The sequence below is a fragment of the Sander vitreus genome, chromosome 15 (assembly GCF_031162955.1).
Source record: "Sander vitreus isolate 19-12246 chromosome 15, sanVit1, whole genome shotgun sequence".
Classification (NCBI taxonomy): domain Eukaryota; kingdom Metazoa; phylum Chordata; class Actinopteri; order Perciformes; family Percidae; genus Sander; species Sander vitreus.
The window spans coordinates 4189296-4216804 of NC_135869.1; the positions used below are offsets into that span (position 1 = coordinate 4189296).

The 27509-nt window shown below is 42.7% G+C and overlaps 1 protein-coding gene across 1 annotated transcript; it reads right to left on the minus strand.

Annotated features, from left to right (window-relative positions):
• On the minus strand, window positions 1-26309 carry col1a1a (collagen, type I, alpha 1a). The gene is made up of 49 exons (XM_078268830.1): window positions 26046-26309; window positions 23200-23391; window positions 22438-22460; window positions 21757-21792; window positions 19902-19994; window positions 18046-18114; window positions 17916-17960; window positions 16274-16327; window positions 16126-16179; window positions 15962-16015; window positions 15793-15846; window positions 15651-15704; window positions 14860-14904; window positions 14685-14738; window positions 14496-14540; window positions 14167-14220; window positions 13148-13246; window positions 13003-13047; window positions 12732-12830; window positions 12517-12570; window positions 12287-12394; window positions 11014-11067; window positions 10740-10838; window positions 10590-10643; window positions 10390-10488; window positions 10206-10259; window positions 10040-10093; window positions 9428-9535; window positions 9294-9338; window positions 8183-8281; window positions 7973-8080; window positions 7679-7840; window positions 7505-7558; window positions 7290-7397; window positions 7124-7177; window positions 6422-6475; window positions 6165-6326; window positions 5901-6008; window positions 5347-5454; window positions 5193-5246; window positions 4545-4652; window positions 4300-4353; window positions 4072-4179; window positions 3924-3977; window positions 3516-3623; window positions 2835-3114; window positions 2031-2221; window positions 1527-1769; window positions 1-761 (listed from the first exon to the last, which is right to left on the minus strand). Exons 1-49 carry the CDS (start codon window positions 26125-26127, stop codon window positions 615-617), a joined length of 4344 nt encoding a protein of 1447 aa, XP_078124956.1. The 5' UTR covers window positions 26128-26309; the 3' UTR covers window positions 1-614.
• Window positions 26310-27509: the final 1200 nt, after the last annotated feature.

Consider the following 27509-nt stretch of genomic DNA (forward strand, 5'->3'; position numbering starts at 1 on the left):
TCAGTTTCACCGTTTATTCATCAACACCTGAAACGTTGTACAAAGCAATTGGGTTCTGTCTGTTCTGTTGGGACTGTCCTTTTCATTCCTTTCACCACAGTGGTGTATAAAAAATACAAAAGTCACTTGTGTGTTTCGGCTGGTTTCTGTAAACTCCAGAGAGGCCTGGTTTGGCTGGATGAAGAGGGGAAGTCAATTTTTTTTTTACACTTTACAGAAGCATATATTATTTTCTTGTTGCCAGTGAAACAAAAAATGTCTTCTTTACAGGATCCTTGGTGTTGGTGATTGTAAAAAAAAATAATAAAACAAAACAAAATAAAAAAACCAAGAGTCAGAAAAAAGAAAAAAAAAAGTAGTGGTCCCAAACACGACGATGCATCGCCGCCATCTTGTTGGAGTGCAGGTTTTTTTTGTTTTTTTTTAGGCAAAGTGGACCATCGGAACAATGGCCGAATGGAAATTCGTAGAATCAGGAGCGAGGGGTCAGATGTTTCAGAAAAATGGCAATAGAGAAATGTTTTGGTGGGGTTTCTTTTAGAGAGAGATGACTGCTAGAAAAAATAAAACACACACACACGCACAACAACAATTTCAAGTCCAGATTTCTCTTTTTACAAGAAGCAGACGGGTCCAATTTCAAGGCCAAACTCTTGGTCTGGAGCACCAACGTCCATAGGAGCGATGTCAATGATGGGCAGGCGAGATGTTTTCGATGTCTTGTAGTCGATGACTGTCTTGCCCCATGTGCCGGTGTGTGACTGGAGGGAGAGAAGAAAAAAGGGGCGTTAGGGAGGGTCAACATTCAAAATGGCCAATGCATACAGTAGTTAACTCTGGACAAAGTTTTTCCAATTTTTGCCTGAACTTTTGTTCAAAGCGCATGAACCGCAAGACTAGCTACAGTAGCTAGCAAGCATGTTACTCTGATGAACTGCTATCTGACTCAAAACCACTGTGTATACCATTAGGGAGTTTATACTATGCCTAGTCTTTTACTGGAAAGTTCCGCCGGATGTCCCTCACCTTCCCGCTTTCTTTGTGTTTATGTTCTAAACCCTGGTCGCTTCAAGGAACTGCAACCGGAAACTCTGAGCTAGCAAGCTAACGTTACACGCTGAAACTGGCAAGTTTTGAATTTGAATGGTGCAACAAGGCAGGCCTGCTTGGTTCTTTCAGGGGAATGATTGTGAAGATTTACAAAGAATATGTTTAGGGCATTTCCTCTCTAACTGGGACGTTTTGGGAGCAATTGGTGGGATTGTTGTGGACAAAGTACACACGGAGATACACTGGTGAGAGCAAATGAGGTTTAACCATGCATCTAGCTAATTTAAATAGCTACTGTATTGTGTGAACAGTTAACATTGTATGTGGCGTTGTGGAGCTAGGTCTGGCAATGCAAGACTAACGTAGGCTGAATTGTGACCGGTTATTACGAACTCTGCAGCTTTAGCATTTTGAAGCTTGTTTGGCTGTCAGTGTGATCTGGATGAGAGTATATCAACTCAAGTTTTAAAGCTCACCGTGCATCCGTCTTCCAGGACGCTGTAGGTGAAGCGGCTGTTGCCCTCGGCTCTGATCTCGATCTCGTTGGAGCCCTGGAGGAGCAGGGCCTTCTTGAGGTTGCCGGCGGCGGCGTCCATGTAGGCGACGCTGTTCTTGCAGTGGTAGGTGACGTTCTGGGTCGCCTCAGTGGACATGAGACGCAGGAAGGTCAGCTGGATGTTGACATCCTCTGGGGCAGAGCCCTCGTTGCCGTACTCGAACTGTGTGGGACAGAGGAGGAGGGGGGGTTACTGACTGAACTGTGGAGGCCAGAGGAGGGATAAGAAGTGGATAGGAAAGATGCAGTTGAGGAATGGTTTAGGAAACAAGTGAGGAATGGGAAGTCAGGGTTGCTTAGGCACAGCACCCATGCAGTTTTGGGGAGGAACTGAGACGGAAGGTGACCAAAGAGAAGGCAAGTAGGGATGAATTTTGAGCGAGGAGTGAGGAAGAGCTCCGTTTGGCTGGTTTAACATAATTACCTGGAAGCCATCGGTCATAGCCTCTCCGAACCAGACGTGCTTCTTCTCCTTGATGTTCTTGCTCATGTACCAGTTCTTCTGGGCGACCACGCGCTGAGTTGGGGATACGCAGGTCTCTCCGGTCTCCATGTTGCAGTAGACCTTGATGGCGTCCTGGGTGCAGCCCTGGTCGGGGTCGATCCAGTACTCGCCTGGAGAACAAAGAGTTCGGTGGAAGAAAAAAAAAAATCTGAAAAATCGGAACTCCAGCATGCTATTGCAATCGTTCTACCACTGTTGTGTAAACAGTGGAGTACATATACTCAAGTACTATGCTAAATTTAAAGAATTGTACTTTACTTGGGTCTTTTTTTCATGCCACATTCTGCTTTGCTACATTTCAGAGGGACATATTGTACTTATTAATCCACTACATTAATCTGACATTTTCAGTTACTTTACAAATTAAGAATTTTGCACACAAAACACATGTGGTTTATAAAATCTGATGTATAAATTAAACTACCCAACAATAAAGCAACCTACAAGTCCAGCTGAAATGATTAGACCATTTACACTTAGTTGATTGGCTAAATGTCTGGATCATTTCCAGATTCGAAAATGTGAGGATTTTTCTACATTGAATACTTTTACTTTTAATACTTTGAGTACATTTTCCTGATGATACTTGCATTCTTTTAGTTAAGTAACATTTTCAATGCAGGCCTTTTACTTGTAAAAGTGTATTTTTACAGTGTGGTATTAGCAGTTTTACTTAAGTAAAGGATCTGAATACTTCTTCCACCACTGTTATAAAAAACGTACCGCTCTTCCAGTCGGGGTGGCACATCTTGAGGTCACGGCAGGTTCTGGCGGGGTTCTTGCGGGTTCCGTCGGGGCTGCGGATCTGCTCGATCTGCTGGCTCAGGCTCTTCAGGGTGCCATCAACCTCCAGGTCGCGGTCACGGAGAACGTTAGCGTCGTCAGCGCGGTATGAGCGGAAGGGATCGGGGGCCTTCTCCTGAGGCTGGGAAATGAAGCCGAGGTCGAATCCGCCACCGGGGGCACCAGGTGCACCAGGAGGTCCAGGAGGTCCAGGAGGACCCTGAGAGACAAGAAGGGAAAGGAAGAGGAGAAGATTTTGGTTAATTCATTGCTGGTAGAGGCTTTGTGGTGTTCCTAGAAAATGCCAACCTCTATGTTCCATAAAATCCCAACCTCTATGTTTAAAAGTGCAATTGAAGTTGTATTTTATCTAAAAAAAAATATTTAAAAACATATCTCACATCAAAATAACTCTCTTCAAATAAATAAACTAAGAACACGTAGTGACGTCTGAATTAAAACAAGTGATATCAAAAGTAGATTACGCCCCAGGCTGTTTAAAAATGGCATCGCAATTAATATTTCATCCTAACAGTTTGTAATCTTTACACATTTATATACATTTTTAACCGATTCACGATCGCTTCGTCACACCCCTAAAATAGACGGTACTAGACTTACAGCAGGTCCCATCTCTCCGGAACGTCCACGAGGTCCAGAAGGTCCAGTGGGACCAGGCAGGCCAGTCATACCGTCCTTACCAGCAGATCCAGCAGATCCAGCAGGGCCCTACAAACATAAAGGGAATCCTTAAAGTCTCTGAATGCAAAGTTCCTCCAAACACTCGTGTGACATGAAAAATAAACCAAATAAATGCTTAACACATATTCAAACTGCTCAAAGCACTTAAAGATTGTGTGGTGTGTTCACTCACTCTAAAACTCACTCAATATATATATTTATAAAAATTGTTCACCAAAACTACTGACTAAACAGTTCAAATAGTTAGCTAAATCTACTGACTAAACGTCAAATAGTTAGCTAAAACTACTGACTAAAGCACTTAAAGATTGTGTGGTGTTAACTCACTCTAGGTCCAGCTGGTCCAGAAGCACCAGCAGGTCCCATCTCTCCGCTAGATCCCTATGGGTTTAGATCAAAAACAGTGTCACAGTCAGACATAAAGTGTGTACACTGTGTGTGTTGTCGATGTGTAGGTATGAGTGAAGTGACATACAGCTGGTCCAGGAGGTCCCTGCATGCCAGTGAATCCTCTGTGTCCCTTCATGCCTCTCTCTCCAGCCTCTCCGGTCTCTCCCTTGTCTCCACGAAGCCCATGAGCTCCCTGTTAGGGGGAAGAAAGGGATGAAAAGTGTGGCTTTGTAGCCTACTGTTCACCGTGTTCCATCTATTTTATTTGTAGTTTGTTTGTATTTGTCTCTTAATAGCTAATTTTGTTACTTACAGCAGGGCCACGAGGTCCAGCAGGGCCAGCAGGGCCAGCGGGGCCAGCAGCTCCCTGAAACATTCAGAAATCAGTTTGATGTAGAGGCAGGTTGCAGTGAAACTAAATCTACGCTCGTGCCTTTAGTCAATTTAGTATACATAAATGGCTAGTTTTCCTTAGCATGTACTGAAATATTAACTGAACACTCGCAATATTTTCACAAAAAGACAACGTCCAAACTGAAAAATGGCTTTGTCACTCACAGAGTCTCCACGGTCACCGGTCTTTCCAGCGGGTCCAACAGGTCCGGGGGCACCAGAGGGTCCAGGGGCACCAGGGGCTCCAGAAGGACCGCTCTCTCCACGTTCTCCCTAAAACGCAAACACCAAATTATTTAATCTCATGTCTTTTATTACCATGGTCCTATGTTCAGGGAATTTAAAGGGCTGCTCTGGTGAAAAAGACTCAGATTAAACCAAATATCTGTCCTCCAGGATTTCACAGGTCTTTGGCCTTTGATTGTTTTTCAACGAAACTTCAGATAGCCTAAGATTTGGTGAAACTGGCCACTGCCGAGGCTATACAAAACATCTCAACAGAGTTTTCAAAGACATGGCTCTAATTTTTTGTTACAATGGCAGCTTTTTAGCTAGCTAAATACAGTAGATGGTCAGCTAAGCATTGATGTATCTAGCAGAAGCCAGGCTGCTTTAGCTATTGCTTGGCTCGGGTCAACTTGGCTGACTCTTCTGGAGCTTAATTTCTGTAGTAGAAGCTGGAGCTACAGACACAGTTTACTGTGTTACTGTGCCATTTGGAAACAAATCTACCTCAGCAAGCTATTTCACTTTGACTGAGAATGAGTTGAATCTCTGGTGCTGGCGACTTAGCTATAGTCCATTTGAACTCACCTTGGGTCCAGCAGCTCCATCGCGACCGGCTGATCCCTCGTTACCGGGGCTTCCCTAAAACACAAACACAACGCAGGTTAACAGATTAGGAAAAACCTACACCAGTATACAAAGGTCAGACAGATAATGTACAGACACAATTGTTTCTTCATACCTCACGTCCTGGCTCACCGGGGGCTCCAGCCAGTCCAGGGGGTCCCATGGGTCCGGGAGGTCCGCGCTCACCACCGGGGCCAGAAGGTCCTTGCTTTCCAACCTCTCCCTGTGGGTGACACAGCCACAGTCAGTCCAGTCTTGAAAACTTCAGTTACTTTTCTAATTGATTAAAAGTCTATCTGGGCTTGCTCAGTGTTGCAGGACGAAAGGAAGCAAGACAGAAAGTTACTAATTAAAGTTATTTTATACTACTTTAAAAGCACATCTCTTACTGAATATAAGTTTGTTAATTGAGGATTAATTTGTAGAAACTTTGCTTCTTGCTTGCTGGTGGTCTTGTAATGTTTCAGTCAAGTGAGTTTTAATGGACTGACCCAAAGATGAATGGAATTTCTCAATAATTCTCAGTGGTCTGGTTTTCATCATCATGTTTTGATTCTGAACATCAATTTGGCTGGTTAAAGACGTTTTGGTACTCTTGTTCCATCAGATTCAAATGTGCAGTTTGTAGTTTTGTAGAGTAGAGTTTGTAGAGTAAAAATAGAATCTTACAGAAGGTCCAGGCTGGCCAGGGAAACCTCTCTCTCCTCTCTGTCCGGGCAGACCAACAATACCACGCTGTCCAGAAATACCCTGAGGTCCAGGCAGACCAGCACTTCCCTGCAGGGGGCGATAGAGAGAACCAAAGAGAAAGTGGTTAGACATCAAGGTGTAGGACAGGAGAAACTGATAGCAACCAACACCTAATCAATTGGTTCAGTGACAGACTGAGATGGAAGGGGCTAGAGTTTATTTTGAAGGTTAAAAATAACTTACGGGAGCACCCTCAGCACCAGAGTTACCCTTCTCTCCAGAAGGTCCTGGGGGTCCAGCAGCACCAAGCTCACCAGGGCGACCAGCAGGTCCAGTGTCACCACGGTTTCCTTTAGGTCCCTCCTTGCCAGATGGTCCAGCGGGTCCGGGGGGTCCAGCGTTGCCCTTAAGGGGGGAACACAACATTGCTCAAAACCATCCTGGACATTGAGCCCTGCCATAGAAACAATACGTGCTAATAACATTAGAGAAAGACTTACAGAGGGGCCGGGAGGTCCAACTCTGCCAGCAGCACCAGGGAAGCCAGTAGCACCCTAGGGACAAACAGAGGTCTATTAAATCAGTGATTCCCAACCCGGGGAACTTGTACCACAGGGGGTACTTCTGCTAGAGCCAGGGGTTACTTAGAATGTTGTAGAGAAGCTCAACTAATTTGATAAAAGCAATATATCAGCTGTATCACCTGAACAGAGGAATTTTAAGCTGGTACCTAAAAAATAATGAATACATAAATGGTAGAAATAAAAAGGTGTAAGTATTGCATAAGCAGCTGAAATGGTTGGCTAAAATTACTGACTAAACAGTTTAAATAGTTAGCCAAAACTACTGACTAAACAGTTCAAATAGTTAGCTTAAACCACTGACTAAGCAGCTCAAATATTTAAAATGGCTAAAAGTAATGGATAAACGGTTGATACATGCAGCTTCACTCCCAAATAGTAGTAGTACGATTGCTGACCAAACCAAACTAAAAATTGACAGTTCAGTTGTATGACTTTTGTTTAAACTTTTTTTTTTTTTTTTTTTATTGTTAACTGCTCAGTATGGCCATGGGTGCCATCACCTCTGACCTCTACACTACTGCTTATGATGTTCCTGATCTAGGACCTGAAGAGAGTCAGCATAAATGTAAATGTAGTAGAGGATGAAGAGGACAGAGTAGAATAAAAGTGGTGACTTACAGGTGGTCCAGCAGCTCCGCGGGCTCCCTTAGGGCCGGTGTTTCCAACGGGACCCTAAAAGCACACAACATATTGTTAGTCAACATGGGTGAACCAGTACCAGGCTAATTGCATAAACTTCTATTGTATTTTCTATAATGACATGTGAATGTATAAGTTTACAAACCTGAGGTCCAGGGGCACCAGTGGGTCCAGCAGGGCCGGGGGAACCAGCATCTCCCTTAGCACCATTATCTCCACTCTCTCCCTTAGCACCAGGCTGTCCATCAGCACCCTGTGGTTGAGTGAGGGGGGATGGAGAGAAAGACTCGGTAAATTCTGTGTTGAAGCTCAAGCTAAAGAAAAACGGTCAGTGAGAGGAGCCATGAAGAAGTGACTTACAGGAGGTCCGGCGAATCCAGCAGGTCCAGGTGGTCCAGACTCTCCGCGCTCACCCTGCGGAAGAGGAGGAGGAAGAAGAATCAGTTACGGATTTATAAGATTCAAGCAGCTACAGAACTTTGAGCTGAAGCTCCATCTTCTGCTCTTGAGAAGAACACTCAGACAGGTACTCACAGGGGCTCCGCGAGCTCCAGAAGGTCCGACAGGTCCGGCGGCACCAGCCTCTCCCTTGTCTCCGGTGGCTCCAGCAGGTCCGGGAAGTCCAATTGGTCCAGTCAAACCACGGGCGCCATCCTTACCAGGAGCTCCATCAGCACCCTTGCCTCCTTGGTCACCCTTGATTTGATAAAGGAAGGGGAGTGATGTATATGTACTATAAAGCTACTGTGGCTGGTGATGTGTGAGTCATGCCACTCAGTATATACTGGGAATATTGGGAATAATAGGAATATTGTAGTGGCCACTCACTCTGTCTCCCCTCAGTCCTGGAAGGCCAGCAGCACCGCGCTCTCCAGGCATTCCCTGCAGTCCAGGAGGACCCTGGGCTCCGGGATTACCGGGGGCTCCAGCATCTCCCTGAGGAAGGGGGAAAAGAAGAAAGAGCAAGAGGGTTACACAACAAATCAATGAAAACTTTACAGGCAATCAATTTTCCCTTTCCCATCTCCCAGGGTTTACCTTAGCACCATCGTTTCCAGCAGCTCCAGGGGATCCACGGGCACCAGCGGGTCCAACAGCACCTGGTGCACCACGCTCACCGGGGAATCCTCTGTCACCCTGAGGGAAAAGGGTGGCAGAGAGTTAGGCAAATTGAAGTGGAAGACCAAGAGTGGTCAAATAAATCATGGAGATCTATCTGACTGTGGATTGCTCATCTGTAAGGTGGATAATATTATTTCAGTGGAAGGTACATTGTTAATATTTCCCAGAGGCTTTTCAAAACAGGCAAAACTATTCTGCTAAGCTAGGTCCTTTCCTCAGATGGCCCTAATGGAGCTATTTGTTTTTGTATTTGTGTTTTAGCATGTCATGCTGTCTGCATAGCTCACCAACACCCGCTTAGCATTAGCCTGTGATTAGCTAGCTTTAGCCTGTTGGCATTGACCAATCAATGTTCAATCAACTTATAGACCCAATCACAAGGTTTGGTCACTATAACTTTGGGTAGAAAACCCCTGAAAACTCCTGTCTCGTACATACAATTTAACGACATTGAGCAAATGGGGACGTGGAACAACTGGATATACTCTCATTCTCACTCTCATTTATCTAAAATACATGTTTGATGCTTTGATATGTTAACCCTTTGACTAACGTTAGCTTGAAGACCTAATATACCTGTTGGGACACAGACTAAAGAAAATGACACCACCCAAACCGTGGTCAGTCCAACCAGCGGTGAGATCTTGCTGTACGCAACGTTAGACTTGGTTTATCAAAAATGCTAGCAAAGCAACATAGTACAGAAAATAAGCACACCGCAAATGTCAGATAGGTCGAGTCTCCATGTTTAACTATAACTTCAAACGTTTCCGGTTTCACATACCTCTGAAATTCAAATCAAAGGCCATTTGTAAGTGATTTTTGTGTCAGTGCGACGTCACGGTGATTCGGTCTATAAAATAGCATATTGAACTCTTTGTAGCCTGGTTGGTATGTAGATGTAGATGTACTTGTTATAAACTAATAGACAACTTTCCAATGATCCTCTGTCAATAGGTGCTGCGGGGAGGAGACTGCTGAGTAATTGTGAATATGAGGATGATGATGATGATGATAAGTGACTCACTCTAGCTCCAGCAGGTCCTGTTGCTCCAGCCTCGCCGGGCACACCCTAGATAGACAAGAGGCAATTCATGCGTTAATTTACTAGACAGTATCAATTCGATTAGGTGTCTAAATCAATCATATCTCAGTCAATACCTGCTCTCCGGGCTTGCCACTCTCACCAATAGCACCCTGGGGTCCTGGTTGTCCCTGGAATCCAGGAGCTCCGGAAGGTCCCTGCTCTCCTCTCTCACCAGCAGGTCCCTAAGGGTGAGCAAGTGAAGGACTGTTAGTGCTAACAAAACAATTACCAGAAGTAAAGCATTATGTGGGTATGGCTTGTTGTCAGTTGCTGCATGTGGGGTTTTAAATTAATTTTGTAGTGAGCAGGGTGTTAATTAGGGCTGGGGGTCGCCAATGATTATCCAAATCAATTCCGATTCACAAAGTCCCAATTTGATTACATTTTCGATTCAATATCAATAAGGTAAGGGGACATTTCAGTTACAATACCAGTTTTGCTTGGATATAAGACAGATTTTCAGAGAACTTGTACAAGCAAGAAACAGCCCTTATTTGTTTTAATGCTTACTTCAAGAATTGACCCCCAAGAACTTTGTGGTGGGTTCATCCATGGGAAAAAAGGTTGATTAACCGATATAAGATCACTCAAACAAATATCGATTTTAATTGGAGAATCGATTAGTCAAATCTATCTGTAGTATTATTCATGTGGGCATGTGTGGTGGATGTGTGCCATTGACTTACAGCAGGTCCAGAGGGGCCTTGAGCACCAACGTCACCGTCCTTTCCGGGGGCACCCTGGGTAGAAAGATGGCAGGTTTTCAGACACACAGGGTCTAGCATTCAATCATTACAAGGAAAACAGTAGAGTGCAGTGTATTCAAAGAGCATCACAGTGTAGACAACTTACAGTAGGGCCAGTGGGTCCCATCACTCCTCTCTCGCCAGACTTTCCAGCATCACCCTACACACAGGAGTAGAAAAGCACGATTAACAGGGATGGGGAGACCCTTTTCTTAGTAGCCTACTTCTCAGTAGTCTATAGTAAACACACGTTCAATGATACTGTGTAGCAGTTCAGACACATTACTCACAGCAGCTCCCTTGGGTCCGGGGAATCCCATGACTCCAGGCTGGCCTCTAGCTCCAACAGCGCCAGGGGGTCCAGGGCGGCCATCTTGTCCAGCGGCTCCCTGGTATGGAGGATTAATTAATTAATTTAAATAAATGAACACAAAATGTCTGTGTTTTGATGAGATTAAGATCAAATTTATTTTTCTGATCATGAACTTACAGTAGGTCCCATCTTGCCATCAGGTCCAGGGCTACCAGGGCTACCAGTCATACCCTACAGGCAGGGGGTCAGAGGTCAGAAAAGGGCCTTTGCAGTCAATTAATGTTGTTGCTAACAATTATGTGAAGGTCAGATGGTAGGGATTCTTACCTTAGCTCCGGGCAAACCAGGCTCACCAGTGCGACCAGGCTCACCGGTAGAACCTTTAGGTCCAACAAGACCGGGGGCACCACGCTCGCCAGTAGCACCCTAGGATGCGGGAGATAAAGAGAAAAGAAGAAAGGCAAAGATTAGTTCTGTAAAAACTGATCTGAAGTTTCTTAATGCTTGTAAGTGAAATTGTCAATTGTCAAATGTGTGTGTGTGTGTGTGTGTGTGTGTGTGTGTGTGTGTGTGTGTGTGTGTGTGTGTGTGTTTTACTCACTTTGGGTCCAGAAGAACCATCAGAACCAGGGAAACCACGACCACCAGGGGCACCCTGTAGAGAGAATCAAGTACAACTCGCTTAGCTCTATGATCAGAAGTCAACACTGTAACATCTAGACAGGGATAGCCTATTAGCATGATGCTAACATACCCTTCCCTTTGCCATGAAGTATATCCAGGGGTGTAGTGCTATTTGTTGAAGTACTGGAGTTTTGGCTTCTTTCAAAGGTTATTACCACACTTGGGGATGGAGATGTGTTAACATTCTCAGTTTTATTTGCTTTATTTTTTAATTTGTTTGAAATCTGCGGAAAATCTGCAGAAAATCTGCTATGTACATATTCCATTTGTTTTTAATGTTTTAACTCTTTTTGTCTATTCATCATGCACAATATGTTAGATATTGTATTATCAGCAATAATGTTTCAAAATATTTGGAAATAATAATCTGTTCCTGCTTTTACAGTTCTGCTTTCTGGCCTGCAGGGGGCACTACAGAATTTGTTTACATGGTCCTGATGAGCCAAAAGGCTGCTTGCATCATCTGTGGCCTACACTGGGAATGCTTGTATTATATGGGTAGGATATATTTTGACCTTTTTTCCTCATTATTGTTCTGATTCGTAGTCAGGATGAATGTCAAATCATTTTTGCACTGACCAGCAAAATGTTTTTGTGGAATTTAAAATCATATCTGTTACTGTCAAGTCTGCCGCTGCACAAAAGCAAGAATCATTTCAAATGCACTCAGCTAAAAGTAGCATTGCTGCCTTTTACTGTAGTTTTCATTTCATTTAGCTGACGCTTTTATCCAAAGCGACTTCCAATAAGTGCATTTGACCGTGATAGCACAAACTCAGAACAGCAACAATCACATAGAAGAAGCACATTAGCTTCAAATAAGCCTAACTACAAAAAGCCACATGCAGGTGCAATTTTTTATTTTTCAAAACCATCATCTCCTTAGTCAAGGTGCAGTCAGAAGATGTGTTTTTAGCGTACGGCGGCTAATGTGTAGCCTTTCGGCTGTCCTGATGTCATTGGGGAGCTTGTTCCACCATTTAGGTGCGAGGACAGCTTACAGTCGAGATTTTGTTAAAATGGCAATTTACGCAGAGATTAAAAATAAATGAAATTCTATACAGATACTATTTCCGTTTGAATCAGAATCAGAGGGCCCCTCTATACCTTCCCCTCCCTATTACACTTCATTCTAAGGAGAATATCACAGTATACAGTATGAGATAGTAAAACTTAGGTGAGATGCATACCCTCTCTCCTGGAGCTCCACGGGCTCCTGCAGCACCGGGCTCTCCTCTGGCTCCTCTCTTGCCCTCCTCACCGGAAGGTCCAGGGGGTCCTTGAACTCCTGCAACACCCTGGAGGACAAAAACAAAACACACACACGCACAGATGGAATAAGAGATGGCATGAGCATTCATACATGTGTGTGTATACAGAGAGAGATGCTCCATGCTGACTGTGGTGAACTTCAACTTACAGCCTCTCCCTTGGCACCGGCCTCTCCCTTGGATCCTGGGGCACCAACATCACCCTAAGGGAAACAAGCATGGGTTACTGTCGATTCAGTAGTTTTACTTTTTTACTTCACTATGTTTCAAGTATTTCTTTCTAAATCGTGTCCATTACAGGGGACAGACCTCAGAAAATACTAGTTTTTTGACATCGGTGTGTTCTGATAAAGGCTTTACTCACATTGTTACCCTTGGCTCCGGGGGCACCGGCAGCACCCTGAGGTCCAGAGGGTCCACGGGGTCCGGGGAAACCGGGAGCTCCGGCAACTCCAGCAGCACCCTGCAGGGGGCAGCACACATCAACAACACGCTCAACATCATGCTGCTCTGCCAGGAATCAGTCTCTGAGGCTGAGGCACGGGCTGCTTTGGCAGTGCCTCGTGCAACTTTTTGTGCCAGAAAAAGGGATTCAAATCCTCAAGTGAAGTGAATGTGTTGAGAGAGATACTCACAGGATTTCCCTTTGGTCCGGCGGCTCCATCAGTTCCAGGGTTTCCCTAAGAGGAGGAAAGAGATTTTTCAAACCTGAGGGCCAGAAGATTTCGGAGGAATGACGAAGATGCCATTACATCATCATTGGTTATATCCTGTACTTACAGAAGGTCCAGCAGGGCCAGCAGGTCCGGGGTTACCGGGCTCACCGCGAGATCCAGCGGGTCCCTCAGATCCACGAGCACCCTGAGGTCCAGCTTCACCCTTTGGGGAGAGCGGAAAACGAAGAACAGTTAGATAATCATGTCCAAACCAACAGCGACAGCGACTGTGAGCCATCATGGACGAAGACTTCAGAGAGATGAAAAAATACCAGTATGACAGAAAAAAAAGGCAAAATCTGTGGAAAGGAATGTGATGTGAGAGAGCAGAAGATTGTATTTTGGGGTTACACTGCCTTCAAGTTTAAAAATAATGATTAAAACGCCAAGTCGTTGGGGTTTTAAAGAGCAATGTTGTGAACTTTTAAAATGCCACTCAATAATGCTCCTTAAACCAATCTCTTTTGGTTTTTGTGACCAAGATTGTATTGGGTTTTTCATTTCTCATTCAGTTTTAAGGAAGTAAAAGTATCAACAAGACATAGTCCAAAATGCATAGACATTGGTCTCCTTTTCTCAACAAAAGTTGTAATAAATCAACGTAAATGAAGATGGAGTACAAAAGGACGGATGAACAAAGCATCCCTAAGGCTCCTGGAACCTATCTCTGTGCAGAATAAACTAAAACTGTGTCCCAATTCCACACTACAGAATACACTAATCTTTAAAAAAGCTTTTGCAGTTGATTTACAAGAAATGTAACCTGACAAATGCAAAGTAAATGTTTCATTTTGGAAGATTCAATACTAATATGTGTGGGCTACTGGAGGCCAGCAGCGTCCATTGACAGCACACTTAAAAATAATCAAATATCCATGATGTAGGCAATTTTGATTTTCACTTTTCAAATTAAATCAAAATTCAAAAAAAGGGTCACATATATTATGAGAAATGCATCAAAGGAAAATTGGAGAATGGGATAAAATGTGTTATTTTGGATGCTGAAAGCCGTGGATTCGGGACATTCAAAATGGAGGCTGCTGAAGATCATTGGCGTGGATCATAACGGGCGTATAGTCGTACCTTGGATCCAGGGCCACCAGGGAATCCAGGAGGTCCAGCGGGGCCAGTGGGACCCTGGGAGGAAACAAGAAGAGAAAGATGTTCAGTAATCACAGCCAATATAATCACAGCCAATACAGGAAAGATCATTTTCTTTTGCTTTGCTTTGATAGCAGAAAAATTGTGTTTCGGTGAGTCCTATCCTTCCCCGAGAATTCCCCTGGGGTTTTTAAACAACTATAGGTTACGGGAAGTTGTACATTAAAAAAAATGCTTCTGAAAGGGAGACAAACTGAAGAGTCGCTGAGTGTTCTCAGAACGAGTTAAGCTCGAGAAAATGGAAGACTTACGGGAGGTCCAGCAGCACCGGCAGCACCATCGTTACCACGAGCGCCCTGCGGAACACAGACAAACATGATTGGTCATTCTGTTCACTGACAGACGGATTCATGGATTGCAATATTTGTGTGTATGTGTGTGTGTGTGTGTGTGTGTGTGTGTGTGTGTGTGTGTGTGTGTGTGTGTGTGTAGGGACTCACAGCAGCTCCAGAAGCCCCAGTGCGGCCTCTCTCACCGGGCAAACCACGAGGTCCCTGAGATAGAGGAAGCAAAGAGTCAGTCAGCTATATTCTTTTAAATTGAGCATCAATCTGAAGGGAGGGAGAATCCAAGATGGCTGCTACATGGCAGAGATAGGGTGACTGTTTTACTCACCATAGCTCCAGGGGTTCCGTTCTCACCGGGGGCTCCAGACTCTCCCTGAAGAAACACAAACACACAGGCAGGTGAGTTTCTGCTACCGAAACTGTAGCATCATTCATCAATATTGATATAACTAGCCAAATGGCTGCTGCTATTTCTGCTAATTCTATGTGTAACCCTACTGTGACCATGACTAATAGTAACACCAGGCTTACTTAAAAGGCCAGTCTGCCAATTTTACACATAAAAATGTTACACATAAAATTCAGTTTACTAGTCAAAAGCAGACCCAGAAGGAATCTGTGGATTTAAAAAAAAAAATGTTGGGGAAATAAAAAGAAAAAAAGTTGAATTTGAAAACATTTTTGCATGCTATGTTTGACAACATCAGACGAAATCGCCTCGCCAATGTTCAAATCATTGTCAAACCCGCAGACAGACGTCAAAGGCTGACCAATAGCATTGATTTATGAACAAAAATGAAAATGACTAAATATGGAGATACGAGGTGTCTGCCCGACAGCGGCAATATTTATAACAGAAAGCCTATAAAAAGAAACACACTGGGTATTTGGAGTTTGCAAGACATGGGCATTTACCAGGCAGGGTAGGTGTAAAGAAAAGATGGGACTGGCTGCATTATGGGAAATGTAAGAGCCAAGTTTAGCCAATTTCTGGGACTAAAAATCAGGATATCTCAGCTTCTGCAGCTTCTATTTTTATCATTCTTTGTTCAAAATAGACATTGTTCTACACTGAGACCGAGCAGTGGAGGAGCGAAGACACCAAAGAGAGGCAGTCACCTTGGGACCAGCGGGGCCAGTGTCTCCCTTAGCACCATCTAGACCGCTGAATCCCTACAGAGAGAGAGACACATACAGTTATAGGAGATGATATAGTGTTGATTTGTTGTTGCTGAACAGGGAGGTGTAAGCAGCGACTTACTCTGTGTCCCTTGATGCCGGGCAGACCAGGGGTTCCTGGGAAACCACGAGCTCCCTGAGGGAAAGAGAAGAGGTAGGAGACACAATTTATTATCACAGCTCTATTATTATTATTATTATTATTATTTTTACATTACATCACTAAGAATTACACTGCCATGGTGACTTACCTGTGGGCCAGAGGGTCCGCGCTCACCGCCGCGACCAGGTTTGCCAGACTCACCCTGATAGAAAGAGAGGCAAAGAGAAGGGGGGGGGACTGATGAATAAACTCATTCTTTACTATATACTTTACTATATAAATGGGGAATATGAGCAGATCCTGTCCACTTACATCCTCTCCGTTCTTTCCAGGGGGTCCGGCAGGGCCACGGGGACCCATGGCGCCCTGTGGAGAAAACACATGCTCAAGGTGAGAATGATGACACACTAACACATTGCATTGTGAGCTGTGTATCTGCTTTCATGTTCCCAATACTCACAGCAGCTCCAGCCTCTCCAGGCTCACCAGGGGGGCCTGTGAATCCCTGAGGTCCCTGTAGGTGGAGAGACACATAAACACCATCACTACTACACTCACACCACCTATACTGAACACAAGCGATGCCAGCACTCTCATTCATGTTCACCCTGTTGTCAAGTTATTGTATTAACATGGACATGTGCAGGTTGTCTGTCAAAGTGTCTGTGGGTCATTGGGGTGTCTTTGTTCCATGGCTGCTGTCAGCCCACTTGATTGGGAACAGTAGGAACAGGAAAATAACCAGACCCAAACGGAATCTGCAGATTTTTTTGTAAATACAATTTTCGGTGGTTATCCAGAATGATATATGCAGAATTTAGCGGCCTGTTTTTCTGCTTGGGGTAGAGATGTGTTAAAATGTATAGTTTTATTTAAATTTTCTTAATATTTGTTTAAATTCTGCTGAAAATCTGCATCCGCAGATTCTGTGTGGCCCTGAAAAGAACCAAACACTGCCTCTCTCATTATGTGGCAGGACTGCTGTTAGTCATTTGTGTATATTTGAATTGAGTCCTGGTTAGGTTCAGCTAGGTTTGATCCAGCCCAGGGGCGTAAATATAGACAGTGCAGGCAGTGCAATGGCACTGGAGCCCCCTTTTTTTTAATAAAAAAACAAATTCATTTAAATGAATTGTTCTTATTTTCTTTGGCATTGTTTGTCATATGCAGATAATGCAATGATGATTGCTGGGTAATATGTATGTTGATGTGCAATTGTACTCAGTGGCCCTCAGTGGCGGGGGCCCTCAGTGGCGGGGGCCCTAGGGCCCGTCTTAACAGCGTGCACTGGGGCCCGTCGTAACTACCTTACGCCACTAATCCAGCCTCAGGAATATCTTGCAATTTCTTGGTTTTTGAACCTCAGAAGCTCAAAGCTAACCCACTAGTTTAAAGGTTTCCATAGTGCTGGTATATCGCATTTTAGTGAAAAGCATGGAGGATAACGCAAGCAAGGTGCTGTCAAAATAGTGTTTCACCTACCTAGCCTCCTGTCAGGTTGAGCTTGTGTGAGCTGCAGGTGGAACTAAAGTGTGTTCAGACAGAAAGTGAAGCAATCACTTCCTTCACGCAAATCTGACCACTGTGTATATATTTATTCCCAAATGGCCATTGTACCAACTGTACAGACGTTAGCTGTGAGCTGGTTGTTTTTTGTGTTCAGCTCGGCCTCTGACTGAACTCAGAATCCATGTCTACTGGCGTCTTTCCATTCACTTTGTATGCTACCAAATTGGCTTTGCGTTTTGACTGAACACACAAGAGGCAGTTTGCTCGTTTGTATAGCATTTTTAAATTCCTTTTAACAAAAATGTTCTATTTTTTTTTAACCGAATGCTAAAACAACAATCCGATTTGAAAATAATATCGCACCACTGTTAGCTTTATTGTAGTTTTCATTAGGGAATGAATTCTAGTGCTGTGAAGGAAAAAGGAGCGCACTGGCTGCACGCCAATTGGGCACCACAAGAGGGTAGTGATGTCATGGTGATGTCATGATGATGCTTGAGGTACACGGGCTGCCTCTGCCCTTTTTTCCCATATAATCCCAGCCTCAGATTTCAAATATTTAGAGTTGATGAAGAAGGAAGTGTTGTACTTACGCTAGAACCAGGAGGTCCAGGGGGTCCACGGGGTCCCATTGGGCCCTGCCAATCAAACAGAGGCACGGTCAGATACTGCATTAACATGATTGACAGCAGTTAAATGACAGTGTGTGTGTATGTGTCCTACCATTGGTCCAGGCACAGCAATGGCAGGAGATTTATCCTCGTAGCCACCAGACATCTGAGGGGAGAAGTTCTGGAAAAAAGTAAACAGAGATATAAATATTCCAATCCATCTGTTATGTGACATATCGTCTGAAAATGTCAATTAGGTTTAAACTTTCCATGAAAATGAACGAAAGGCCTTTTCTTTACCTTTTATCTGCCAGTTAAATGTATAACAATGCATTTGTACACACGTTCATAACAAACTTGGGCCCCATTTCTTTTCCTTTGTAGGTGTATTTATTAAAAGGGGTTTATATATTTCAAAGAAAAAAATCTATCCAACAAAATATAATAGATTGTGGGGCATCCCAGCCAAAATATCCTCAATTATACTGTATCTTAATGAAATCCTGAAAAACAAGATTAATGAAGAAGCAACCTCAAGCAAAACATGTCCAATATCATAGTGTAGTTTGGTCTGCTCCAGCTGGTTTCTGACAACTGTATAAGTGTCCAACTCGCTCCTACTTCTCTATCAGCCAGGATCCATTCCACAACCTTTGGACCTCATTAATTGTTGCAGAAGCTACTTTGTAATGACACATTGCAGTAGATGGAGAAGAGGTGAATCCAGTATCAACGAATAATAACAGTAAAACACGTGAAAGCCAAAGCTCAAGACTAAAATGCATTACTTTTGGTCATGAACATGAAGTCAACTGTCCGTCATTAGGAAAAAAAAACACAAAGACTGTGTTGTATGTAACAGAGTGATGTCTGCCTGCCGTCTGTGTCAAATGCCAAATTCTTTCCTGCAGACTTTGCAAAACGCTTTGTTTGGATCTCGTAAACTGAATCATAGTATGTTAATTAGATTGGGATACTATAAGCTATATGTGGTTTGAAAAAAGCATGTTAGTGAATGATAGCTTCTACATTAGTATGCTAAATTAAACTGGGATGATATGTAATGTTACCTTAGCCTAATGAATTAGCATGTGAGTCAATGATACACTTTACATAGGACTGCAAGATTAGCTTGGGAGTGTTAGCTCAGTATCCTAAACTACAATGAAAGTCAGTGGGAATGTTAGTTTAGTACACTAAATTAGGATGGAAGTCGATAGTTAACTGAATCATAGCATGCTAAATTAGATTGTGAGAGGTCTGTGGGCATCATTAATAAACTCATTAACACATTGTAACTCTGTTCACCATAGAACAATCTCAACTATGGATCAGACAAGCATCCAATACAAGTGTCCCCTTCCTGATCTACCCTAATGAACTTATGACCTTCTGACCCTAGACTGTAAGCCAATCTGCAAGCCGGAGCCATTCATTTTAAGCCAAAGCTGGATTCTGTGAGAGACCATCCTGTCAATGAAAGGCTTGACAGCTGTGTAAGTGGAGTTCAGTTTCCCAGCTCTCCCTGCCCTCTCTGAAAACTGTGTTCACACCCAGCATGCTTTTATTGGTTTATATATACTGGTCCATTTGGATAACACTTGCTGAATAAGACAATTGGGAATGTTCTAACAGAAACCCTGAGGTGGTGTGAAAGCACAATCCAACAAACTACATTAGAAAATAGAACATAGAAATCATGGGTAGTGGAATATGAAGGCTGGGGAGCTAAGAAGAACAAAACTAAATTGGGACTTATGCTTGTTTTTGGCTGTTTTTTTCATGTGATTGTCTGACCACCACAGAAGAAGAAGGTGTAGTTACTGGCACTAGCAGGTTGATATGATGCCACACCTCTGTCCAAAAAATTAGCTACACATGTTTTCCAGCTCTGGATTGGCATAGATTTGGACAATTTGGACCTTAACAACTTAAATACATCAATACAAAAAAAAAAGTACAACTTACTCCACCGAGGCCGGGGGGTCCAGGGGGGCCGGGAGGTCCAGGCATTCCAGGCTGGCCGGGGATACCATCGTTACCAGGGGCACCAGCAGGACCCTGCAGTTAGGGGGCAAGAGAGAGATAGAAGGGTTCAGGCTCCAGACTCAGAATAAGAGGGTCCCCTGGATGCTAACACACCCATAGACAAAGAGAGGAAAACACAACTTCCACTGTATGAGTTGTTCAATCGGCAATCACATGACTGCCTATATATACTCTTTTTACATCATTCGTGAGTATAATCGTTCATTTCCTGTGTGTCCTGGCAGCCTCATTTGTTCCCTATTGTGATGAAAGCAGCGTTAAACCTGGAGGAGGTGCAGTTTACTCCCCCATAAGACAGACCACGTGACCAACCAGGAATAGATTGGGCCGTGTTCATGTGACATGTGACATCAGGATACAAGAAGTAGGTAAGAACAGCCATTGGCTCTTTTATAGAAACTATACATTATCATCGCAAACTTAAAATAAATGATCATCATAAATTCTACAAAACAAGTTCATTATAATAATCCTGACTGAAATGTTAATTAAGTAATAATAGTAATTAGATAATAATATTATATTATATTATATATTAATAAGAAAATAAAGTGCTCTTCCCAGCTGTAGGTGAGCTGCCCTGTCAGAATAAAAGTGTTTTCCAGGGTTTCAGGCTGACCAAAGATGCCTCTGCAGCTGCCTCAATCAAATCCCATTATGACAAATACGTAATTAAATAATCAAATCAACATAAATCTTTATGTTGATTTGATTATTTAATTAAATTTTTTCCAGTAAAAAAATAATAAGGAATTCAATTTTAATTTGAAATCCCATCAATTCAGATATAAGTGGAATCACCACTGCATAAGCAATCCCAAACCTGGCTGAAGATTTTTTCCATAACTCACATAAAGCCAGCTTTCATGTTTTCAGAATAAAATACGTTTTTGTTTACGTCATATTTGACTTAGTCTTAATATTACAATTGCTTAAAAAAAACCTTTCCTCCAACCAAGCAACGTTTCCACTTCGTCACTATGCAACGTGAACCTCTGTTTGTTTTTAATCACTGCTCTCAGTAAATGATGAACCAAGTTAAAAGCACATTTCTTGCCTTTAATTTACTTTGTTGCTTCATCATGATTTCTAGAAACAAGTGACATTGACATAATTCAGAGGTGGAAGTAAAAAAGTACAAGTAGTGCAGTTTTAAGTAACTACATGTGCTATTTACTTTTGCATTGCTATTTGTTGGGACTTTTACATAATTCCCTATCTGATGGCTGTACTTACTTTGCAAATGAAACGTTTGAATGCAAAATCCATCATTAAATATAGTTATGCAGTTAGACCCGATGCCATTGGTTTACACAGCAGTCCATCAATAATTTGACTGCCCTTACTTTTCATACTTCACTCTGTTTTGCTTCTCTACTTTGATGCAAGTAGGAATTTGGATTTGCTGGACTGGGCTAAAAGATCCTGTTTCCACATGAATGGAAACACATGTACACACATTGCGTTTTTGTCAGTATTGCTACTTCAACTTCATCCGAAACACACAGGAATCTGCTCAGAGTGCCACACTTTGAACGCAACACACGGTGACCAGAAATATTATATTTCTAGGTTTATAGGTTTTAGATTATATTAATTATGTCATTCTAGCTAAGACACTTGTTATTTATTGTGTACGCTGCTGAGTCTGAGGAACACATTTTGTTCCTTCATGTTTTTAACTTGCTTGAATGACAATAAAACTGAAATCTGAATCTGAATATTAAAAAACAAATCAAAAGTGAATGACAGGTGAAAGAGAGTGTGAACATACCCTGTCTCCCTTGGGTCCACGCTCTCCCTTGGGTCCCTGTGAGTAAAGAAAAAGAAAAAACAGTCTCTCAGTGTATGATCAAACGGAATGGTATCATCTTCATACAATGACAATATGATTCGCACGATAAATAATGTAACTGATCTGATGTGATGATCTGAAATGGAATAATCACAGATAATGACCAATCAACTAACTGCATCTGATATAGACCAATAAACCATATATACAGATTTAGCTAAAGAATTATAATCTTCATCTTGATCATCTTATGTCCTAATCATCAATCCGTCCACAATTAATAACCAATATCACAACCAATAGTTGCAGCAAACTGATTAAGTCTTTCTGTTTCACTGAATTATATTGTTTGTGCACTGGAAAAAGTGCGTAGTTGTATCAACTTAAAATAACAAGAAAACTAGTTGCATGAGTTATTTTGAGTTTAAACAACTATTTTTGGATTGTGCTGCCAACGTGACTATAAAAGTTGAGGGTGCAAAAATAATTTGTCCCTCCAACTAATTCCCAAGTTTTTATTACATCAAGTTTTCCTAAGAACTAATATGAACTGGCAATTTGCAATTATAATAGTCAGAACAACGCAATGTTTCTCTGGACACAATTTTTTTGTTGTTGACACAACATGAAGAATAATTGACTGAAATAATCAATATTTACCTCAACCTGAGGCTCCTGGAAGCCTGTAGAGAGAGGAGTTTAGGTTGGATTATGGACGAAAAACACACACACACACAAAATGATCATACAAAAATATTTTCCAAATAACATAGAGGTGAAAATACAGATTCACATTAAAATCCTCAAAAGGAGTCCTGGAATCTTGAGTTTAGGCTTGCTTTCTTACAGCAGGAGGGGGAAATGTGGTGCTAAATGCTTTGTGGGGTTAATGGGGGCAGATAACGTGCTGAGTCATGTTGGAGTCAAATGGGAAAGAAGTGAGGGAAGGTGTGAATGAGACTGGGAGTGTTTGAATGTTTGGGATTTGAAAAAAAAAAAAAATATATATATATATGAAAAAGAGGAAATAAAATACAAATGTGAATGCAGGTGGCATTAACAATAAAGAAAATTGGAAGAGTATAAACATCAAGTACAGAAAGTAGGACAGAAAGATAGAAAAGAAAAGAAAAGAAAAGAAAGGAAGAAAGAAAAAAAAGAAAGGAAGAAAACAAAGGAAGTAAGAAAGAAAAAAGAAAGAAAGGAATAATAAAGAAAGAAGGAAAGGAAGAAAGCAGTAAAGAAAGAAAGAAAGATGCAGAAAGAAAGAAATAGCCTAAAGAAACAAAGAATGAAAGAAAGAAAGAAATAGCTCTAAACAAACAAAGAAAGAGAGAAAGAAATAGCCTAAAAGAGACAAGGAAAGAAAAAGGGAAAGAAGAGGAGATGAGAGAGGGAGCGTTTGAGGTGGAGGTGTGGTACCGTCATCGGGGCAGATAGGGCAGCACTCGTCGTGGGGGATGACGGGGTTGGGGCAGTCGGTCGTGTCCTCGCAGATGACCTCATCGCACATCACCGTGCCGCTGTCGCACACACAGATCTGGCATGGCTCGGGCTTCCACACATCTCGGTCGGCAAACACCTGGCCATCCAGGGTGCAGCTGCCGCCTGTGCCTGGGGGGGGAGACACACACACAGGTTACATACCTGAACACACACATACACACACACACACACACACACACACACACACACACACACACACACACACACACACACACACAGGTTACATACCTGAACACACACACACACACACACACACACACACACACACACACACACACACACACACACACACACACACACACACACACACACACACACACACACACACACACACACACACACACACACACACACACACACACACACACACACACACACACACACACACTTAAAAAACTCAATATATATAATATAATACCCTAAAAAAGAATTGTTCAGTTTTCATTTTAGTGTTCTTTTTTTAGCACATTATTATTTCCTAAAATGCCTATATCACATCAACTAAAAATGAAATCAGAATATACTTCAACTAATATTAATAATGTTTAGTTATTATATATTTTATAACAGTTGTGATCTATAGAGGCCTATGTTTTGTTCTGTTTGCTGAAGCACTTTTAGCATTAAAGGAACGTTTTGAAGTGCTTTACGATGAGAAAATCCCCAAAAAAAATCAAAAGAAGTGTTATGTTGGCGCAAACTATATGAACAGGAACATAGGAAATGGTTACAGCATAGAAAGAAAAAAAAACATCAAGTAGGAGAATGAGTGTTTTGAAAGGTTTGAATGGGAACTGGTGGCCTTAGAAAGAAGACAGGACGAGGTGACAGAGAGGGCACCGACGTCACATCACGTAACGCACGGAAAGACCTTCTTTTTTTTACGCACGGAACAAACGCGTTTCCGGGTGATTTCTTTTCCCTTTAACAAATAATAAAAACTGAAAGTTTCTCTGCTCTATGCCACATTTTCCGACCTGAGGTTGCATCTCTGCTGCTGCTGCTGCTGCTGTGGATCGCTCAGCAAAACTAAACCCCAAACTGGGGCTCCTTTTAGGGGGTTGTGAATGTCCCAGCGTGCCAAAGTGCTGAGCTCAGAGGGAAAAGCAGTGGCGCTGCAGCGGACTGTCGTCTTGGCAGCAGCTGGTGGAAACACGGTCTGCATGTGTTTGCAATTAGGGAGTGGAAAGAAAAAGCAGAAGAGGACGAGGAGGAATGGAAAAAAAAAGGAGGTGGTGTGGTGGGGGGGGGGGGGGGGGGACGTGGCGGCCAGATGTGTCTGCAGCTGCGGAGCGAAGCCTCTGGGTGACGCTGTGAGACCGCTCAAAGTGTCAAACCACATCTGCTTCACATAGACAGACAGACAGACAGACAGACAGACAGCTGAGTCCTTTCCAGATTACATGAACATCTGGAAAAATGGAACTTCAGCTCCGTGGCTCTTGTTTCCAGAGCTGGTGCTGATTTTCTTTGTCTTGTCAAAAAAAAAAAAAAATGGTTGTGTCTAAAAACACTAACAGAGGCTTTCGCTTCCCTCACGGTCCCTAAAACCTTTGTCCTAAATACATCCGCAGTATTAAAAGTTAAAGTACCTGATGCAGAAAAAATCCTCACATTTTAGAAACTGGAAACGGTCAAAAATCGACTACTTGTGTTTTGGGTGCAACAATCTGAATTTCTAAAGTAACTAGTATAACTAAAGCTGTCAGATTAATGTGGCGTAGTAAAAAGTACAGTATTTCTCTCTGAAATGTAGCGGTAGTAGAAGTAGAAAGTGGCATGAAAAGAAAAGACTCAAAGTAAAGTACAAGTAGCTCACACATCTGTCACAGAGCATAAAGTGCTCAGGCTGAAGAGGTCAAATGTTTGTGGCAGACAAGACTACGCCTGCTTGCCTCCGACTCTCTCTCTCTCTCTCTCTCTCTCTCTCTTACCTGGCCAACTCAATGCTTGGCTCCAGGCTCTGGATTACCCTGCCACATCAATCAGGCCTGTGGAAAGCTTTCCTTATCTGCCCTGTGCAAAGCTGGAAGCAGGGAAATCTTTGTGGCTGATGGCGTAAAAAGGCAATTCTTTCCCCTCCAATTTTCTTTTTTTTTTTTTAAGATTGAGATCAACCTTTGGCAGGCGGACTAGGGGTGGGGTGAAATGCAATGGGAGGATCAGGCTTTTCAAGTCAGAAAAAAAAGATATTTCTTCTAAAAAGAAATACAGCTTTTTTTCGTGTTCGAATTGGATTTAAACATGCATTTTTTTTTTTTTGCTATTCCCCGTTAGAAAACGTTGCCTGGAGGAAAGCCTGGAAAAACCTGCAGCAACTCGTTCTGCATGCATTGGTGGGGGGGTCGGTGGTAGAGAGACAGAGACAAACACAAGGCGAGAGAGAGAGAGAGAGAGAGATATAGAGAGAGAGAGAGAGAGAGAGAGAGAGAGAGAGAGCGAGAGAGAGAGACAGGGGCCTTCTTGAGATGCCCAACGCATTACGTACACCCTGTACTGTTTAAACTACAAGCTCATCTGTTTATCTATCTATCTGTCTATCTGTCTATCTGTCTATCTATCTATGGAAACAAAAGAAGCACCAAGCATCAAAGTTCTTATTTCTACTTAAAACTTTTTTCCTTTCTTTCTTCTCATCTCTGTCTAAGATCTCAGCAGCCGTCCACCCACGAAGAGAAAATCCACTTTCCAAAACCAGTAAAAAGAGAAAAAAAAAAAGGGGGGGTTGAGAAGCTCCGGTAAACAGTGATGATGAGACTTACGGTCGTCCTCGCCCTGCGCTCTGACCAAGAGCACTGCTGCGCCGAGCAGCAGCGCCAGCCGCAAATCCACAAAGCTGAACATGTTTAGATGCCACTAGACATGTAGACTCTTTGAGGCGAGAGAGGAAAAACAAAAAGTCAGGGACGTTTTTTTTTCTTCCTGCTACACTCCAATCATACACTGGTGTTTCGGGGCAGGGTCTCTCCGCTCGTCTGTTCACAGTCCTCCTGACCCCAGCAGAAAACTCCCTACTGCTACACTCACTTTCCACCAGGGTTTTTATATGGGAGTCCAGAGAACTGGGAGGTGCTGCGTTGGGGAACTGGGCCGACTTGGGGGGGACGCACCCTCATTACCTCGCTGCTGCACGTTTAGGGAAGACAAGAATGGACCCCTCCTTCAAAGAAAGAAGGGAGAAAAAAAAACAGAAGAAAAGGGAGAAAAGAAGGAGGAGAAAAAAAGCAGAAGGTCCCTCCTTCCATAATTCCACAGCAGAAGGGTTGGAGTTTGGATGGGAGGAGAGGAGGAATGGGGGGGGGGGGGGGAGAGTGGGGGGGGGCAGGAGGAAACCTGATCCTGAAGAGCATCGGAGGGTCGGAGGAGGAGAGCCACGGGTTTCATCCAAATTTTGGATTTCTGGTTCTGATGTTCTTCCTGATTCACTTGGATTTCAGCAGCGGTGGAAGAAGACGTATTCAGATCCTTTACTTGATTAAAAGAATTAATACCACACTGTAAAAAAAGAAAAAAGAAAATATTATAAAAAATACTCCGTTACAAGTAAAAGTCCTGCGTTAAAAATGTTACTTAAGTAAATGTATGTAAGTATCATCAGGAAAATGTACTTAAAGTATTAAAAGTGATTAAAATGCTCACGTTTTTGAAACTGGAAACGATCCAAACAGTTCTATCCATCAACTAAGTATTTAATGTTCTAATCATTTCAGCTGGACTTGTAGGCCTGTCTATTGTCAGCAGTTTAATTTATAATAAAACATTGTATTTTATAAACTACATGTGTTTTGGGTGCAAACATCTTAACGTATAAAGTAACTAGTAACTAAAGCTGTCAGATGAATCTAGTGGAGTAAAAAGTACAATATTTCTCTCTGAAATGTAGAGTAGGAGTAGAAAGCGGCATGAAAAGAAAAGACTCCAGTAAAGTCCAAGTACCTCAGTAAATGTACTTAGTTACCATCCACCACTGGATGTCAGTTGGGTTTCAGACTGCTTCTGGGAGTCTGATAAGTTTTAGGTTTAGTTCACAAACGAACGTCTCAGAAGATTACAGTCTTAGTCCAGTTTTGGTGTGTTGTAGTTAAGTCCCAGGAGATGTTCTTGAATTTGATTTGAAGTTGGTTTTTGGTTGTATAGATTTGTCATTGTGTCATCAAGGTATTTTTACGGTTTTAGCTGTCAGACTGTTGACATGTGCTGAACATGGCTGCAGGCTTAGAAGTGTC

Excerpts from the sequence above, each read along its gene's own strand:
- col1a1a (XM_078268830.1), bottom strand. The coding sequence starts at position 26,127 with ATGTTCAGCTTTGTGGATTTGCGGCTGGCGCTGCTGCTCGGCGCAGCA. Across the intron at positions 9,339-9,427 it reads GTGGCAAGCCCGGAGAGCAG|GGTGTGCCCGGCGAGGCTGG; the intron begins GTATTGACTGAG and ends TTGTCTATCTAG. Across the intron at positions 6,327-6,421 it reads TTGGACCTCCCGGCCCCTCT|GGCAACGCTGGACCCCCCGG; the intron begins GTAAGTCTTTCT and ends TCCCCCCTTAAG.